This window comes from Falco rusticolus, chromosome 3 (assembly GCF_015220075.1).
Source record: "Falco rusticolus isolate bFalRus1 chromosome 3, bFalRus1.pri, whole genome shotgun sequence".
NCBI lineage: Eukaryota > Metazoa > Chordata > Aves > Falconiformes > Falconidae > Falco > Falco rusticolus.
Genome location: NC_051189.1, coordinates 51,856,335 through 51,872,977, shown reverse-complemented (window position 1 = coordinate 51,872,977; position 16,643 = coordinate 51,856,335). Strand labels below are relative to the sequence as shown.

Below are 16,643 nucleotides of genomic sequence, written 5' to 3'. Positions count from 1 at the left end.
TCAAGCCACGCACCAGATGCTGGAGGAAAGGGGCAGCCACAGCAGTGCATGACCAGTGCAAGACACTGTGGTGCACAGCCTGTGTGTACTGGGGACAGAGGGGGAACAGAAGAAAACCTTCTCAGAGCTGAGGCTTGTACCCTCATAGGGCTGGCATCAGTCCACAAGGCAAAGGGGAAAAAGAGGACTAAAGCACTAATTCTCAAGGTGAAGTACTATGAATCGCTTGCAAGTTTGGAGCTAAAACCTACACATGAACTGATCTCAAAAAAGTCTCTATTGCAGCATCTAAAAATGCCAATGCAGGTTACAACCTTCTATATGTGCTTTTTGGAAACTCAGGACAAGTTTATCAGAGCCAAAAGAATTGAAATCAATCACTGTACTGCATTAAAATTGTAAAAAATAAAAAGTGCAAGGTTTTTGCTATAGATTGGTTTCTGCAAAAATGTACACTGTATAGGCCAACACAGTTAAACCACTGTGAAAAGAGGATTACGTTAAAAAAAATAAACAAACCAGATATTAAAAGTACACACCAGCCAAACAATGTCTTTGATAGGAAAAAAAGGAATCATTATAGGGCTAACTAACTAACCCACCTCTCCATCCTGGAAAGGATCTGCACAGCCTCTCCAGGGAGATGGAGTGGTATCTTCAGGACAAAAATGATATCCCAGAAGATTTGAAGGGTCCTGCAACACTAATTGGGCTGGTTTTTAGAGTGCAGGAATGAATGGCTTGTCCAATGTTCAATCTATCAGACCATATTTTTGCTTTTTAAGAGAACTTTTGTGAATTGCCCTCGGTATAATATGGGGCTTTTGCTGATAGATCTGTTTTTAACTCTTAATGCAAACAACTTCCTGAGTATTTGTACAGTCCAATATCTGTACGTGACCACAGCAGCCAACTGCAGAAATACAATGCTGTTGCTTCAGCAAAAGCTAGGGCCCTGAGGTAGCTCAACTTTCTTAACAATATTTTTTCTACCTAGCATGGAGAAACAAAAAAAATCCTCATCTTTGTAGTGCAATGCTGTTACATAAAATTAGCTGCAATTATGCACTGAATATTAATACAAAAAAGGTTATCACCTATCTGGTCAGTGAAGAAAAGACAGAATGCCTCTAATTTTCCATCAGGAACAGATTAAATACCTACTGACTGAGTGAAATTAGCTTATCCCCAGAACATTGTACATTACTGTGCCTATAGATGCTGCTGGCCACTAGGTACCTGTGGCAACCGACTGGGTATCCAAGCACAGTACTGATATGTACATACATAGATCCAAAGAAGTTACCAGAAGTAGTTTTAGCCATTACAAAAGTTGGGTTTAATCTAAAACAGGGGTCCTCAAATACGGCCTCCCAGGGTCCTCAATCCGGCCCCTGGTATTTACAGAACCCCCCCGCCCCCCGCCCCTGCCGGGGGTTGGGGGGGAAACCAAGCAGCCGCAGATGGCTGCCTGCCACTGCATCCATGCGCCGGCCCCCTGGTTAAAAAGTGTGAGGACCCCTGGTCTAAAATTTTTGTTTGCTATTCTGTGCAAAGTGACTCCACCTTCCAATCCCAGCTCTGCTTGCTGGCACATGTTATAGCCCTCCTTCAAGTATCTGGCAGGTCCCAACCCCCCTGCCTCAACACACCGCCCAGAAAGCCCACCTAGCTGCAAAACTGTGGGGAAGGGAGGGAGGGAGGGAGACCCATCCCCTCTGTCTCCCCTAGGATAAGATGGATTACTTTTCCCTTTAACAACTAATACATGAAGTAAAAATAAAATAACCATCTTGAAGAAGATCCCGCAGCCTGTCACAGCGAGAAGGCAGTTTGCTGAACAGCAGTGCTAGCTGTAAAATCCTGCTGGAGCAGCAAAGCATTTACATGGAGGAACAAAGTTTGCACCAAGTTGAACCATAACCATGGCATATCAGCACATGCAAGCAGACCTCAACGATCACAGACAAAACCATGCAGTTGCTGTCTGATGGCACCTTGTAACTCTACAGGCTCTTTCTTCAAAAATTATCCGTGAAAGACTTGAGCGTTTGAAACAAGAAAGAATTCCCAGACTTCAGAGTTCATCCCCCGCGTAAATGTTTTTATATCTGGTTAGCTATCTTCTGATACTGTTCTGAATTTAAATGGGCACACTGCGCTGGACACAAATCAACCGCATTTAGTATTCCTCCCTTTGCTCTAATCAGCTTGACAGGATCTCCCCTATATTAAAATTTTAGCATATATAATTCTCTTGCATGTAAAGGGTTATTAAACACTTTAATAGATTCTGTTAAGTTCATTTACTTTTTGGAAGATGATAATCTTGGAATAGGCTTCTATGAAACTGGAAAAACTGCCATGAGAAATACTGCCAAGATAACTGTGTAAGTAGGTTAAACCTGGATTATTATTACTGTTATTTATGTTAAGGAGTATCACTATAATACTTTTTAAAAATTGATTTTATATCTAACAGTAAACTATACTTATTTCTCAGTTTGCTAAATATGACGAAGAGTTTCAAGAACACTCATATGAAACTCAAGACACAACATTTTACATTCAAACAAGTCTTTCTCCCTAAAAAAATCAAAGCTGCATGTTTTACTCTACAACTCCTTTGATTTGGTCATTGAACAACCGAGAAGTAATGGCACAGCACTGGATAAGGCTAGCAGTCCCAAGGTTAGACTGATTTTCTTGGGTAAAAATTAAATTTTCTTGTTGCCTTGATTTGTCCAGCTATGTCCTAAATGTACAAAAGTGTTCCAACTTTCTCATGTAGCCTTCATTGACGAAAGGCTCTATTTCATGGGTTCAGGTTAATGGAGAGCATAAATGAAAACAACATACTGTCTTGAAAGGCATGAGTCTGTGTTGCTAAATGAATTAACTGATCAGCTCTCGCGCTTCAGCAGTCTTCAGCAATCTTGTTTCACCTATAAAAATCGCAAACTAGCTGATGTCCCCCAACTCTAGCAGTACAAGTAAGAGAAAAAGCCATTAAAAGATTGTTATACAAACCCTACCTTGCTACACACAGGACCAGGAAACTCTATACTGGTTTTGCACCAGAGGTATCAACCAGTTTCCCCTGTAGGGTACATGATGAGGATCTGTGCCACTGCATCCCAGTTCTAGGATGCTCTTCTACCAGTCTTAGGTGGTGTACCAACTGAAGCAAACCAGACAAGCCAAAGAACCACCCTGCTCTGCTGGCAGAACTGACCTGCCTTGGGGTAGTGTCACACATATGGGTATGACAAGGAAGAACAAGTTCTCTGTTTCATGCCCTGCTCTGCAGTGTTTGGTGATAGCAAGCCCTCTGACATTCATGAGATTGCTGACCCTTTGACGAGCTCAAGAGGAGTGCACATGCAAACAAACACACATGCACACAGAGAACAATTGTGTCTTTTGGTTTTTTGTTTTATTCACAATGCTATTTAGCTGCAGTAATTTTGAGACTAGCAACCCCATCATTTCACCCTGCATGCTCTCTGAGAACAAGGCTTTCTGGACAGGGATTTGAGCAGCTGCTGCTTAGCAGAGAATAAAATTCAGACTGCTAGAGGGGGAGGACAAAGTGGGCAACAAACAACATTTGTTTAAAATCTGGCAGAAGCATCCTAATTAGATGAATTATTGGATGGATCATCAGGACTGCTCCCCAAAGTGCCATAGGACAGGAGAGCGCTTAGAGGACGTGTTGATTTAAGACTGCAAAAAGCATCCCAAAGAGCATCATCACCGAATGCAGAACATTAAAGGCTCATTTGTCTCAAAAAAAAAAAAAAAAAAAAAAAATCACACTTCCCACACAGCGCCGTTGCTCACTTGCCACATATATAAAGGTTGTAACAGTTAATCATTTGGACAGAGATAAATATTTATTCAGGGACTACCTTAACGTTGAATGTTATTTCCTCCATGACGTAAACTCGTTCAGGAAATGCTTTAGCCACCTCCTCCACACTGTTAAAATACTGCACTGGCTCCTTAATATCTCGGTCTTGTTCCAGCAGCTTAAACTGCCCTGAAAACAGATGATAAACAGAAGAGTTTTAAGATATTTATATTGGACAACTGTCACTGTGGCAACTGCTGGGTCAACTTCTTCACCATTTTGCTCGGTGGATTTTTCCGGTTATTAGCAGCCAAATAAGACGACAAAAGATTGCAAGGAGTCTCCTGAACCTGCCGTGAAAGACATCCCATTTCACCAGGTCAGAACGAAAAGAACATGTGGGAGCCCAAGTTAAATTTAAATAGATCCTTTTATCACACGCTCTCTAGAAATAGTAAATAAGTACAGAGACATTTGTGTACTTAATTCAGTGTAACAGTATCTGCACCGATAGCATTTTTTGGCCCTTAATATTAAAAGTTTTACAGAAAGAAAACACACCCATGATCATAAAATTCCAAAACAATAAACACAAAGCGTTTGGTTTTGGTTTTAGCATCAAACAGCTATTACAAAATGCTAGGCTAAAACCCTTTTCCCCCTAGGCTTCCCAAACAGTGGAAGAGCACCTAACTTTCCTCAACCATAAACTAAGCCCTCTGAGAACTTCAGCTAACATAGAAAATTAAACCATACACATTTAAAATCCTTTTGAAGGTGGTCACCTTCAGAAGAACATTATAAAGAAGTGTTTCTTGCTGACTTTACCTCCCCCCAGCACAAAAACCTTGGCTATTTTTTAAGTCTTGTAAAAGGCAAGAACTAACACGGAGGCAGCTGCCCTGGGCAGATCTGCCAGGGACAGCCAGGCACATCAATCACCTCTGTGCACCATGAACACAAAGTTTAAAAGCTTTCTTTTATAAATACAGCAATAACGAAAGCTTAGACAGACATATTTGCTGCTTATATGACTTGAGGTCAGTAGAGTGATCCTCCCAAATTTAGAAACATTAACTGCTAGAAGTTAAAGGCTGGTCTCAGCAAGATTCAATGTAAGAAACAACTCCAGAAAACAAGAACAAGACTGAACAAAATCAATGGTTAGTGCATCTCCTGTAAGCCACATTTTAAAATTAGCAATGCATGCAGCCACTGGATTATCATCCCCAAACAGTGCTCAGCTTCATTAAAATACATCAGGATGTCAGCCACCTACAGAAATATTTTCTCACTCCTTCAGCATTTTTGTGCACAACACCCTGCTGCCCCTATACACCACATCAGACTTGAGACTTTTGTAACCTCATTGGAGAATTCACCCATACTAAACTATTTCAGGCCACCTAACAGCAGAGGAGGAAACTAACATAAGCTCGGCAGGTTCTGATGCCCAATGAAAAAGTCCTGTCCCACCACCCTGCCAGGTGTGTGCACACATGTACACACACGGACACCAAGAGAGGAATGAGACTAAGAGGCTCAGCTCCTCCATGCAACCCCAGCACCCCACTGACAGAGGCACACTCTTCTAACCAGTATGCTTGAGTACTGTGTTGTAAGGCTACATACCAACTTACAAGACAGAACACTTCCTTTCATTCCCTTCCATACATTTTGTCTTTCTGAAGTGACCACAGTAACTGTGAAGTATTACCAGCAGAGTAACTAAAGATGCCGATACTTCCCCTTGCAAGACTGCACTTTGCAAGTGTTTAGTAAGCTTTGCTACACTTGAAAAATCAGTTGCCTTGGAGTTTTGCTAACTTTGTGTCTGCTTTAGGACATGCTATTCTTTGAAGTTCAGCCAAGACAATTTATGTACTTCGAAGAGCAACGCTAGGGTAGAAGCAGCAGGACTTTTGGTCTGACCTGCTGAAGCCATTCCTGCACTATATTACAGCAACGTAGTTAACTACAGGAACGGCTTCTTCAGGTCAGACCAAGGTCTGTCTCATGCAGCATTCTGCCTTAGACAGAAGTAAACAACAGCCGTGCAAGAGGACTTTAAGCACAATTAGCAAAACCACCCAGAGTCTCCTCCACACCTGTCAGAGGAAACTCATGGCTCAAGAATGCCCAGAGCAGGGAAGAGGCATCTTTGGGCTTAGTAGTTCCAGCGGTTTTCTTCCCTGTATATTTTAACTGCTTACTGAAAGTATCTAAAACTTCCATTGTAGACAAGCCCTTTATCTTGAAAAATTACGGCAACCTCTTCTTCCAGACTTTACAAGACCTCCAGGATTAAGAGTGGAAATTTTGGGAGTCACAAAGCTACACCCGGCAGACACTATGGGTAGCAACAGCAAACCTGACAGCGGACAAGCATTTGGAAAAACACTTCACATACTCAGTAGAAACTTGTCAGCATCCTAAAGCTGAATGCCTCAGCCTGTCCGCTCTGAGCCCCTTTTGGTGCAATGCAATAGAGAGGCCAGGCAGCTGGCACCTCTGGGCTCAGGGAATTTGGCGTTAGCAGGGAGGTGTTCAGCTAAGTGATGATGGAAACTGTGTTGTGACTGACACCCGAGGCGCAGACAGAGGAATAGGAAGAGAGGAGAACTGTGCTTTTTAATCCCCAGTCTGCCATACAGACCATGTAAATCCTGGTTTCAGGATTTACCTGTCAGCCACAGCCTAACCAAGAAGAAGATGCTTTCCTTGGCACTGCAGCTCCTTCCTCCTGCAGGCACCCCACTTTCTTGCAAAGGAAATTCAGGAGCTGCAGGAGAGCTGAATGAAGTCAGAGGTCCTCCCATATGGAGTCAGGACATGCCAGGACATCATGCAGCAGCAGGGACTGTAAGCTGCACCAGGGAGCACATGAAAACTACTACTTTAGTGCAATGACCCTGTTTCACAGACAGTCACTACGGGCGGGATGTTCTTAAATTTTACAGAACTTGTCACACAGTGTTTGTTCACCACAGGCTGACCTGAGGTTGTTGCTCTCTCCGGCTTACCTCTCAGTTGCTCTCCTCTGACTACCAACACAGCCACCTGGATGCAAACCTAATTGATTGCCCAATTTAGGATCCAGGGTTCTGATCTGTAGGATTCCCAGCTGTGGTTACTACTCAAGGCAAGCTGTGATTACAATTTATAATGACATTTCATAGTTTAAGTTCCCTGAAGAAAAAAACCACACAAAACCACAGCAAGTTTGAGTCACCTGAGACAGATGTAAATCCAGTGGGGTTACTTCTGATTTAAAACTCCTCCCTTACGTAAAGAATGGAGTTGACTGCAATACTGCATGAAAGCTACATAGTTTTTTGAAACTGTGTGACACTGTAGTGATAAAATTTTGTTAGTTCAGAAAGAAACTGAAAACACTCACTTCAGAGCAGGAACTGAATTGGGCACAGTAACAAAGCACGAATTCACATGAACAAGGAAGGAAAACAACATACTGAATAATAACACATTATATGAACAATACTCATCCAGCACTTTGAATAACACATTGGTCTTTAATTCTAGATTCTCTAGTTACTCTGTTTGGTAATACTACTAGTTTACTATGACTTATGTATTTAACATTAGATAGCTTGGTGGCAAGAAAAGGTCAGTTACTCATTGCAACCCAAATGACTACAAAGAAATTACAAATTCCTCAGCACAGAACAAATGCTTTAGGCTGTGTGCCACCAGGAGCAGAGTCTGCCATCTATTGTAGAATTACACATAGAATCAGAGAATCATTTAGGTTGGAAAAATCATCGAGTCCAACCATGTTCTTACACCCCTACCCTATGCACCTCCCCTCCCCCCCCCCCAAAAAAAAAAAAAAAAGTCAGCTGGAGCTTTGCTTTGGTACAAAGAGATGCTCAGAACCATCTATGCCACTATCTGTGCCATCCTCCCCTTCCTTCAGCTGAGCTGTGCAAACACAAAGCTGTCTGTGCCTTCACTGCTAATAAGCAGCAGTTCACGAGGAGGTTGACTACAGAGGAGTACACACAGATCCCAAAGCATATAATAGAAGGGCAGCATTAATCTCCTCTTGTTACGAAATCAAGAAGTATGCAGTGCATGGAAGCTGTCAGGGCTAGATGTTAAAATGCCTTTCTTCTGGAAAAAACAGTTTATAACTTGAAATTTTCGACAGTTTTAAAAAGCTTATTTCCTCATTGAAAAAGGCAGACTTTTTTATTGGAAGGAGAGAAAGAAGGTCTTAAGAGGGGCCTGCAATACACATTTGAGCCAGATGTTACTAACTCATGGGGAAGATGGAGACAATTTCTTGTTGTGTTTCTCCCCAGCCTCTATTCAACCTGCCATAAAAAAAAAAAAAAAAAAAAAAAAAAAAAGACAGCATGGCTGAAATACAAGTTAAATGGTCATAAGTCTGGCTTGACTGCAAATTAAAGTGGAATTTTATTACACTTTGCAAGAGGCATGATTTCATCAGGAGACTTTACAAAACTGACAGCAAGCTTAAATTACAAGTCAATTTAACTGTGTGTTAATTAGGTATTTAACAAGAAATTAAAGACAATCTAAAGCTAAAACTGTACTTTTATAGAAGTCTATCCCTCTCTCTCTTACTAGGACAAAAGGAATAATGAAATGTTTCTCTAGTAAATCAGCACAAGTTCAGAAAGATCAAAGATTTGTAATACCTACATGGTCCACTGAGCAGGTGTGGTTACTCCTTCGCAGCCAAATGCAAGGGAGTAATGAACAGCCACTGCAAGCCTTATATCTCTTTGTCTTTCAGCCTGGCCTCTGACAGGCACAGTATTGGAACAGTTTCATTCTAGTATATATTATCTCTGCAGATTATGAAATCTTATTTCCCTGTGAAAGTACTTACAGCAAAGACAGTAAATCCACTACTGCTGGAAATGAGTCCAGAAAGATAAAAAGGGAGGAAAAGACCTAAACCAGGGCTTATCCTCCAGTTTATGGAGACATTTATTAACACCCAGTAGGAGCAGGAAGATCAGTCCATCTTCCTTCCTGCCAGAAGTTACCCGTGCAATATCTGCGAGCAGGGGCATTAACCAGCCCTTTCTGTCCCAGCCTTCAGGTTGCTTCTGCTGCTTCCACTTCTTAGGCTCCTGCAGGGTTACAGATGCTCACAACTCTAATTCAACTCACACTGGTTATTTCTGTAAGGTAAGATCCCTTTGTTTTTGCAGCAAACTTACCCCTCGCCACCAAATAGTCCAGTCATTTCCAACAGTCCGGAACGTTTCCAAGACAGAAACATTAATTTTGTACTGAGCCTAGACCAAGGGAGTCCTTATCTCTGGCAAGGCTTCACAGACTGAACAAACAGTCAAGCTTTCATTGATATAAAAGGATGAGAACACATACATGCTCATATACTAAAAAGAACATCTGAAAAAAAGAAATGCTGTTAAAGAAAACAAAAACAGAAGCTGCATGTCATCAGTAGGAAACATGGAAGGTCACTGAAACATCTGCTCAATTGCGTTATCTGTTAAATGTTTCTTCAAGAAGGCAGGGGTTGTATTGTCTTTCAGCAGCTTTGATTATTTTGTAAGCCTCACATCTCTCTATGTGAGATTGTACGCAAAGCCCAGCGCATCTCAAGAATGTGCAGACAGGCACAGCAGGGTAGCAAAAGTACTGCAGAGGTTTATGTTTCATATTATTTGTTGACTGCTGACTGCATTTCAGTATTTCAAAGAACAGCAGAACTGACTCCAAAAGAAAAGGCTCTCTACCTGCCAGAACACCACAATTTTGGAAAAAGACTACTTTTGTCTACATTTTTCAGCATTCATGTGCATCAAGCTGATAGGAAGTAACTGGTTTCCTCCCCCCAAAATGATCCTTGATGAAACTGGGCAGAGTTGAAAAGCATAAGCCTAAGGCATAAATAAGACATAATAACAAAGGGCACAGGGAGGTGGATTGCTAGATATCGGGAAGAATGCAGCTGCATGAACTGGTAAGTACACTTTAGCAGGCCCAGTTTTTAGATGGACCTCTACAGTCTACAGCTGACAGTGCACTGCTCTCAACACCTGATGCAGAAAAGTTTGCCTCTGTGGTGGATGATGGAAGGAAATCTGTTTATGGTCTCACTTGTCAGCCCATCAACAAGATCATATGGTCGGTAGAGCTATTTCAGCCATACCTAATCCTTAGACAAGGTAGCCAGTCAAGAGGGAGCCTGGCAAACCAAAGACTCTAAAATAATAGATTAAGATAGAATCCTAACACTCCAGCCTACATGTATTTTTTTTTAAATCAGGTTTTTATTTAAATTGACATTTGCCAATATATCTTTGCATGGAACCTACACGTTGCATTTTTTTGTTGCAAGAAGTATTGTCATGGCAGTGGCTGTAGCTGTCTAGACCTGAAAAAAGGAAGAACAAAAAAAGAATCCATCGCATCTTTGATACAGCTATTACGTGACTAACTGGAACCAAGGTATGAAGTCATGCTGCAGCTCTTTTGGGGACCTATCACCAAGTAAACATCAGAAGGTTTGGCAGACATGCAGAAGTAACGATGAGTGGGAAACAAATGCCTTGCTTCACTTCTGTCATCTTCCAGCTTGTTGAAACTTCAGTGTTTGTTCACAGGTCTCCAGAGGAGAGAAGAGCGCCTGTGTGCTCAGGTCCTGTGGAGCAGTAGGGACTGCCAGGTCCCCACCGCAGGGGGAACAGTACAGGGTAAAAAGACTCACCTCAGAGAGAAACTGCAAGTATAAATGGAATTACAAAGCTCTGTTTTGAGCAGTGGGTGCAGACAATAGTCTGCAAACGAACTAGCGCAGACAGGCTCACAGCCCTGCTGCCCACGGAGAGAACAGGAAGGCCAGCCATCTGCCCCGTCACCTCTGGGTTCCCCATTGAAGGAGCCACTGAACCACCTCAGTTAGGACCTGGCAGCAGACAGGGATGCGATGCTATGGTAAGTTCCCTCCCTCAGTCCAAGAAAGAGCAAGGCAAGCCAACGGTACAGGTTCATCCTTACCAGCCACACTGATAGCGATGCAAAACAAAGGTTTGGGGGACAGAAAAGGAAGTTTTTCCTAGTTATTCATACAAATTTCTTTGTTTATTTTCATATCATGGCCTATTGAAAGCTTACAGGAAACTATAAAAGGGTGGAGAATAAAGCAGGAAAATACACAACGAGAGTCTTAAGTACACAGTTTCCAAAGGACAACAACTGGGCCATGACCTGGAAAAGCTACAGTTGATTCTTATATTATAATCACCATGAAACAGCTAATAAACAGGCTTTGAAATACTGCTGCTGTTTTTTAAGAGCTGCCTGTCAGTACTTTTTCTTGAAGGGAAGGAGAGGGGTAAAGAGGAGGACCTCCTGTGTCCCCTTCTGCACCCAATCTTCTGGAAATTTTGGGAATGTATTAAAAAAACAGATGAAACATGAACTAGAGACATATCTAAGTAAACATGATGAATTCTACTTGTATTAAGTGTACTGGAGCTAAACTTATGGCGCTGCAAAGCAGAGGGCAAGGCACAAAGGCACATTCAGTCAGAGATTGTGCAACATTTCATGAGGAAGGAGCCCTTCAGAATGAATAGCTTTACTTCTCGGAAGTATTATGAAGATTCTGAAGCCTCAGATGCCTTTATTCCTCTCTGTGTTATGTCTGCAGTATGAATACCCATTCAACCAAGAGCGAATGAGTCAGGCATCACAACCTGGTGAGACATGTCAAAGCAGAGTATCAGCGTGCTGACGCATCACCTGTGCATATGCATAGACACCATTTGAGAGATCAAGGAAGGGAATCCAACCAAGCTTCCCACACAGCAACGCAATGCTTGCTAATCAAAACCTCTAATCCTATGCTGGCAAAGCAAAGGGGATGGTAGAGCCTAGCGCCCTCTTTTCTCTTATCTGACTTTCATGATTTAAGTAGCACAGCAAAAAACCCCAACTTGATTCTGTTGGCAGCATAACAAAGAAAAATCAGTTCAAATGGTGACTGATGATAGCTTAAAGCAGATTTAACTCAGAAATATTGCATGAGAGGGAATTTTGGGTTACAAATGATGTAAAAAGACAGACAGGGAAAACAAGCTTAACCTCTAACCTTTGTTTCATAAATTATTATCATCACAAATACAAGGTTACCACAATGAAATGTTCCAATTTACAGGGTCACATGTTTGAGTGTCTGGACTGTAAATTAACTAGATTTAACTTACTCACTGGGTTATCATCATTCTAACTTGCAATTAACATAATTCTATTCCTTTCCCATGTGTGGCCAACAGATGCCAAGAATATTCCATAGGTAGCATGTTAGTTCCCATGCCCCAGTGACCATGCAGAGGACTCTAATGACTACCACACCATCTGACTTTCCTAATTAGGATTAACAAAAGCTGTTGCTAGTTTCCTGTTAACACTAAGAATATACAGACATGCACATGAAGATGGCATGCTCTCCTGGTGAGTACCAGAGCATATCCAGATAGCAGCACAAAAATGCATCAAGAGAAAAAGTTACAGAAACCCCAACTAAACCAACCTAGAGCTTGCATGAAACAGTGTTGAGATGACTATGTTTAACAGCAGCTGCCCAATGACAAAAGCTTTTCTTATGTAACTACCAGCACAGTTCCCTTGGTACCAGAGTGGATACGCGCTTTTACTGTTTTCATGACTGAGGTCTGAGTCACTGAAAGCTTATGGCTTCAATCCACTACAGTGGCACCCAGGATCCTTAAGAAAACATCTGCTGGAACTGCCTGCGACCACAGAGGAAGATTTGATAAGCCAACTTATCCCTCACTTAACAGAAGCCTCTAGCAAAACCTGCTATCCTCTATACGAACAGCTAGAAAATGTGGTAGAACCAAAGATGAAAGAGTACATGGTTGTAGTTCTTACTGTACTTTGAATCAGTTGTCTTACTAAGCAAATACATTGCTTTCATTTATAAGTTAACACTGATCGAGGGCTAAAAATCAGTCCTTAAGGAGTGGAGACCCCACTTGGCTACGTCAACACAAACTGAACATCAGCCATTGCACTGGATGGCAGACAAGTCACTTAACAGCATTTTAAATTGTTCTGCTCAAGCAGATTTTCCTATTTCAGTGAAAGACATCACATATGTTTAAATTAAGAAGCAGCATAGACTTAACCTGCCTTTGGATCTATTCTTAACTAGGTGATCTCCTCCCACATCACCAGTATACACTTGTCCCAAGACAGACATACATTAAAAAAACACGGTTGTCTACAACAGATTAATGTTTAATTAAAGAACAGGAGAAAGTTGAGATGAGAATAACAAAATAAACTCCAGGTTAACATTTGAAATTAATATTACTAGTTTCAAGTAGGCTCAAACAGACCACATTAGAATACCTGTTAAAGGTTAGCCAAGCATCCTGGGATTTTATGTCACAGCTCCATCAAAAAATTCTTCCTTTACACCACTGATTCCCTCCTCATTAACACTGATTTCAGTAGAAATTATGAATGCATACAATTTCCTCTTTAACACAGAAAAAGCAAAATCCAATTTTTTATCAAAACAAAGTTTGTGATCATTAGTTTGAAAAAAACACAGTAACAGCAAACTTCTTCTGTTTGGGCTGATGCCCCCACCAGCAACTGTGCAGTTTTAGTTCATAATCTGTGTGACTCCAAGCACCAAATGAGTATAGAAACCCAACTCCATCCTTCCCCTGCTTCAGTGGATGTGTCCTCAAGAGAAATCTACATGGGAAGAAACCTTTCTGCCCTTTTACTCTCCCTGTGTTGGTTGCCAAGTAGTGAATTTTAGTTTCTTGTGCAACTGAAGTGTCAATGAAAGAAACTGCAGCATTTTCTTAGGGCAGCAATATTTCAAGACCTCAGCTCAGTGCAGCTGTAGTTGAACAGATCCTTCTAATTCTAGTGTCTAAATTTGTTCAAAAAGGTGAAGGGGATTTTTGCACTGATAAAGAAGTATTTTAAACATAGACTGTACTTATGGAGAGTAGTTCAGTCTATCTCCTCATTACCTGTGGACGCACGTAAGTGACGTTGTTTATCTGAAGTTAAGATAAAAACCAGCCAGCATTCAAAAAAGAAATCCTGTCTGGTGGTGGCGAAGAGGCTTCATTCTTAGAGGAACAGCTGAGTTTAGAAAGAGGGCTAATCATTTTAGGGGACTGAAATTTGATTGCATTGAAGAAAGCAAACTTCTGCAATTTAGAAACTACCAGGTTACAACCTTTGTGTCAAGCCTTCTCTGAGTAGTATTACTTCACTTTGCTGATTAAAAAATTGGAGAGAATTGCAATTACAGGGAGGAATTTAAGATGTGCAGCGGCATCTTTTTGGTCATAACATGGATTGCAGAGATTCTAATCATGAGTGACTTGTGGATTTACACCAGACATAACTTTTTGGATTTGGTAGCCATCCCTTAAAAAATAAATTTGACAGAACAATAAGTGGCTTCTCCAAACAAATTCATACACATTCTTTTATTTCTTGGCAAGTCAAAGCTTTTGCTAAAATGACAGCAGCAACTGCTGAGCTTAATCGTTGTCTGCCTTACTGAGTAACAGCTTTTATTTATTTTTCAAAAGCTTCAAAGTCCACACTCACCAAAACTCAAGCTCTTAATTATTTCTGCCACAGTGCAAAGCCACTTTCTTCAATCATAAACCCACCACCCTTTATGCTTTCTGCTCTTTTGCTGACACATCTTTTTCCTCCTGCTACTCCCACGTGAGTATCCCCATTTCTATGGTCTGACTTCAGCACCATTCATTGCTTTCTTGTTTGCTGAGCACCCTTTTCTGCCTTTCAGGTTCTGACCCCGTCCCATGCTCAACGAGCCCCAGCACAAGTGTAGGATGGTGTGTAGTGAAATATTCCACCCAAGAAGGACAGTCATGTTGACAGTACTGCCCCTGGCAGGCACTTGTGCTGCAATAAACAAAGCTAAAAGAAACAGTGCATTCACGGAGCAGAAATCTTGAAAATGTACATAGATCAATTCTGTATAAAAAGTGCTTTTGTTTCCTGTTCAGGAACAGGTTTTTTAATTAACTGAAAGGGAGGAGTTGTAAAAACCAGGAACAATGACTGAGTCAGCAGCTCAGCCAGTTCTTAGTAGCTTACAGGGCTTTTACATGAGACAGAATAAACGTATTTCATTCAGAGTTAGAGACGTTTTTATCAATATGTAGAGAGACTTCAGAGCCTGGGCTTGGTATCCTGAAAGACCGTCTGTGTATTACAGAGCAGCTTATTGTTTCAAAGCTCATATCTCATTTGCTTGCTGAATATACATGTGGTTTACAATCTCTAGCTGAGTGTGTATTTTTTTTTTTTCTTTCTCCCCTCTCCCTCAACTTAAATCTACTGAAGTATTGCACTCAAATTACTGGAAAACCTGTTGCTCAAGTAGTTCCCAGCGTCCGTGTATGAGCAATGGAAAGGAGGAGTTGCTGTTCTTTTGTGTGATTAAAAAGACAATTTTCTTGGGAAAGGTACTATCACTGTGGATTGTCAATGCCCAGTGCAGACTGTAGCTTTGCTTACATATTTTCAAAGTGTTTAAATTAGGGAGGAATTCAATTTACTATAGCTCTGACCACCAGCGATCACGAGCAAGTTCTGAAAACAAGTTCACTTCTGGAACAAATTAGACAACATATTTATAACTGAAATTAAGCCAATTTCCAAAGAAACTCCCTAATTACACAACAGAACTGGTTCATTCAGCTAAAGTCTCCTGTCAAGGACAGTATTCAGTGTTAACTACATTTTATGCTACAGGTAAAACTATACTAAAGAGAATTTAAAACAAGTGTAGAGCCAAAATAATACACAATCTGCAAATCACCTTAATGAAATGCATGTAGTAGCTTACTCTCCAAAAATTGTCATCCATAATGCTGTAATATCTATCAAGCATGCCAACTAACTTGCAGCAAGCAAACATTTGTAACTTTTTTGGTTTAGGATCAGCAGTCACGTTTATATCATTGCCTTAGTGCCTCAGCTGAAAAGCTGGTGGTATTTTGATACCCATACTCTGCAAGAGGTAAGCCATCTCTTCACTCACTCTGTATGAATGCAACAGAGCTTCTGTCAGAATCATTTGTCTGGCTTCCAGTACAAGAGGACATTGATTCAGCACTGTGCAATTTATCTATGAAGCAGACAAAGCTCTTGATAACAGCTCAAGATGAATGAAATCAGCTTTTAAGAATGAACATTTTGGCATATGTTCACAGCATGTGCTAGTGGGACGAAAAGAGAGAAGAAAAGAGAGAAGAAAAGAGAGAAGAAAAGAGAGAAGAAAAGAGAGAAGAAAAGAGAGAAGAAAAGAGAGAAGAAAAGAGAGAAGAAAAGAGAGAAGAAAAGAGAGAAGAAAAGAGAGAAGAAAAGAGAGAAGAAAAGAGAGAAGAAAAGAGAGAAGAAAAGAGAGAAGAAAAGAGAGAAGAAAAGAGAGAAGAAAAGAGAGAAGAAAAGAGAGAAGAAAAGAGAGAAGAAAAGAGAGAAGAAAAGAGAGAAGAAAAGAGAGAAGAAAAGAGAGAAGAAAAGAGAGAAGAAAAGAGAGAAGAAAAGAGAGAAGAAAAGAGAGAAGAAAAGAGAGAAGAAAAGAGAGAAGAAAAGAGAGAAGAAAAGAGAGAAGAAAAGAGAGAAGAAAAGAGAGAAGAAAAGAGAGAAGAAAAGAGAGAAGAAAAGAGAGAAGAAAAGAGAGAAGAAAAGAGAGAAGAAAAGAGAGAAGAAAAGAGAGAAGAAA

The 16,643-nt window shown here is 40.9% G+C and overlaps 1 protein-coding gene across 1 annotated transcript in view; it reads right to left on the bottom strand.

Moving 5' to 3' along the window:
• Positions 1 to 16,643, bottom strand: part of GAREM1 (GRB2 associated regulator of MAPK1 subtype 1) — a 103,160-nt gene that overhangs the window by 19,710 nt on the left and 66,807 nt on the right. Inside the window, exon 3 of the mRNA XM_037381199.1 lies at positions 3,912 to 4,042. Coding sequence (XP_037237096.1) covers positions 3,912 to 4,042 — 131 coding nt within the window. The remainder of the gene's footprint in view (positions 1 to 3,911; positions 4,043 to 16,643) is intronic.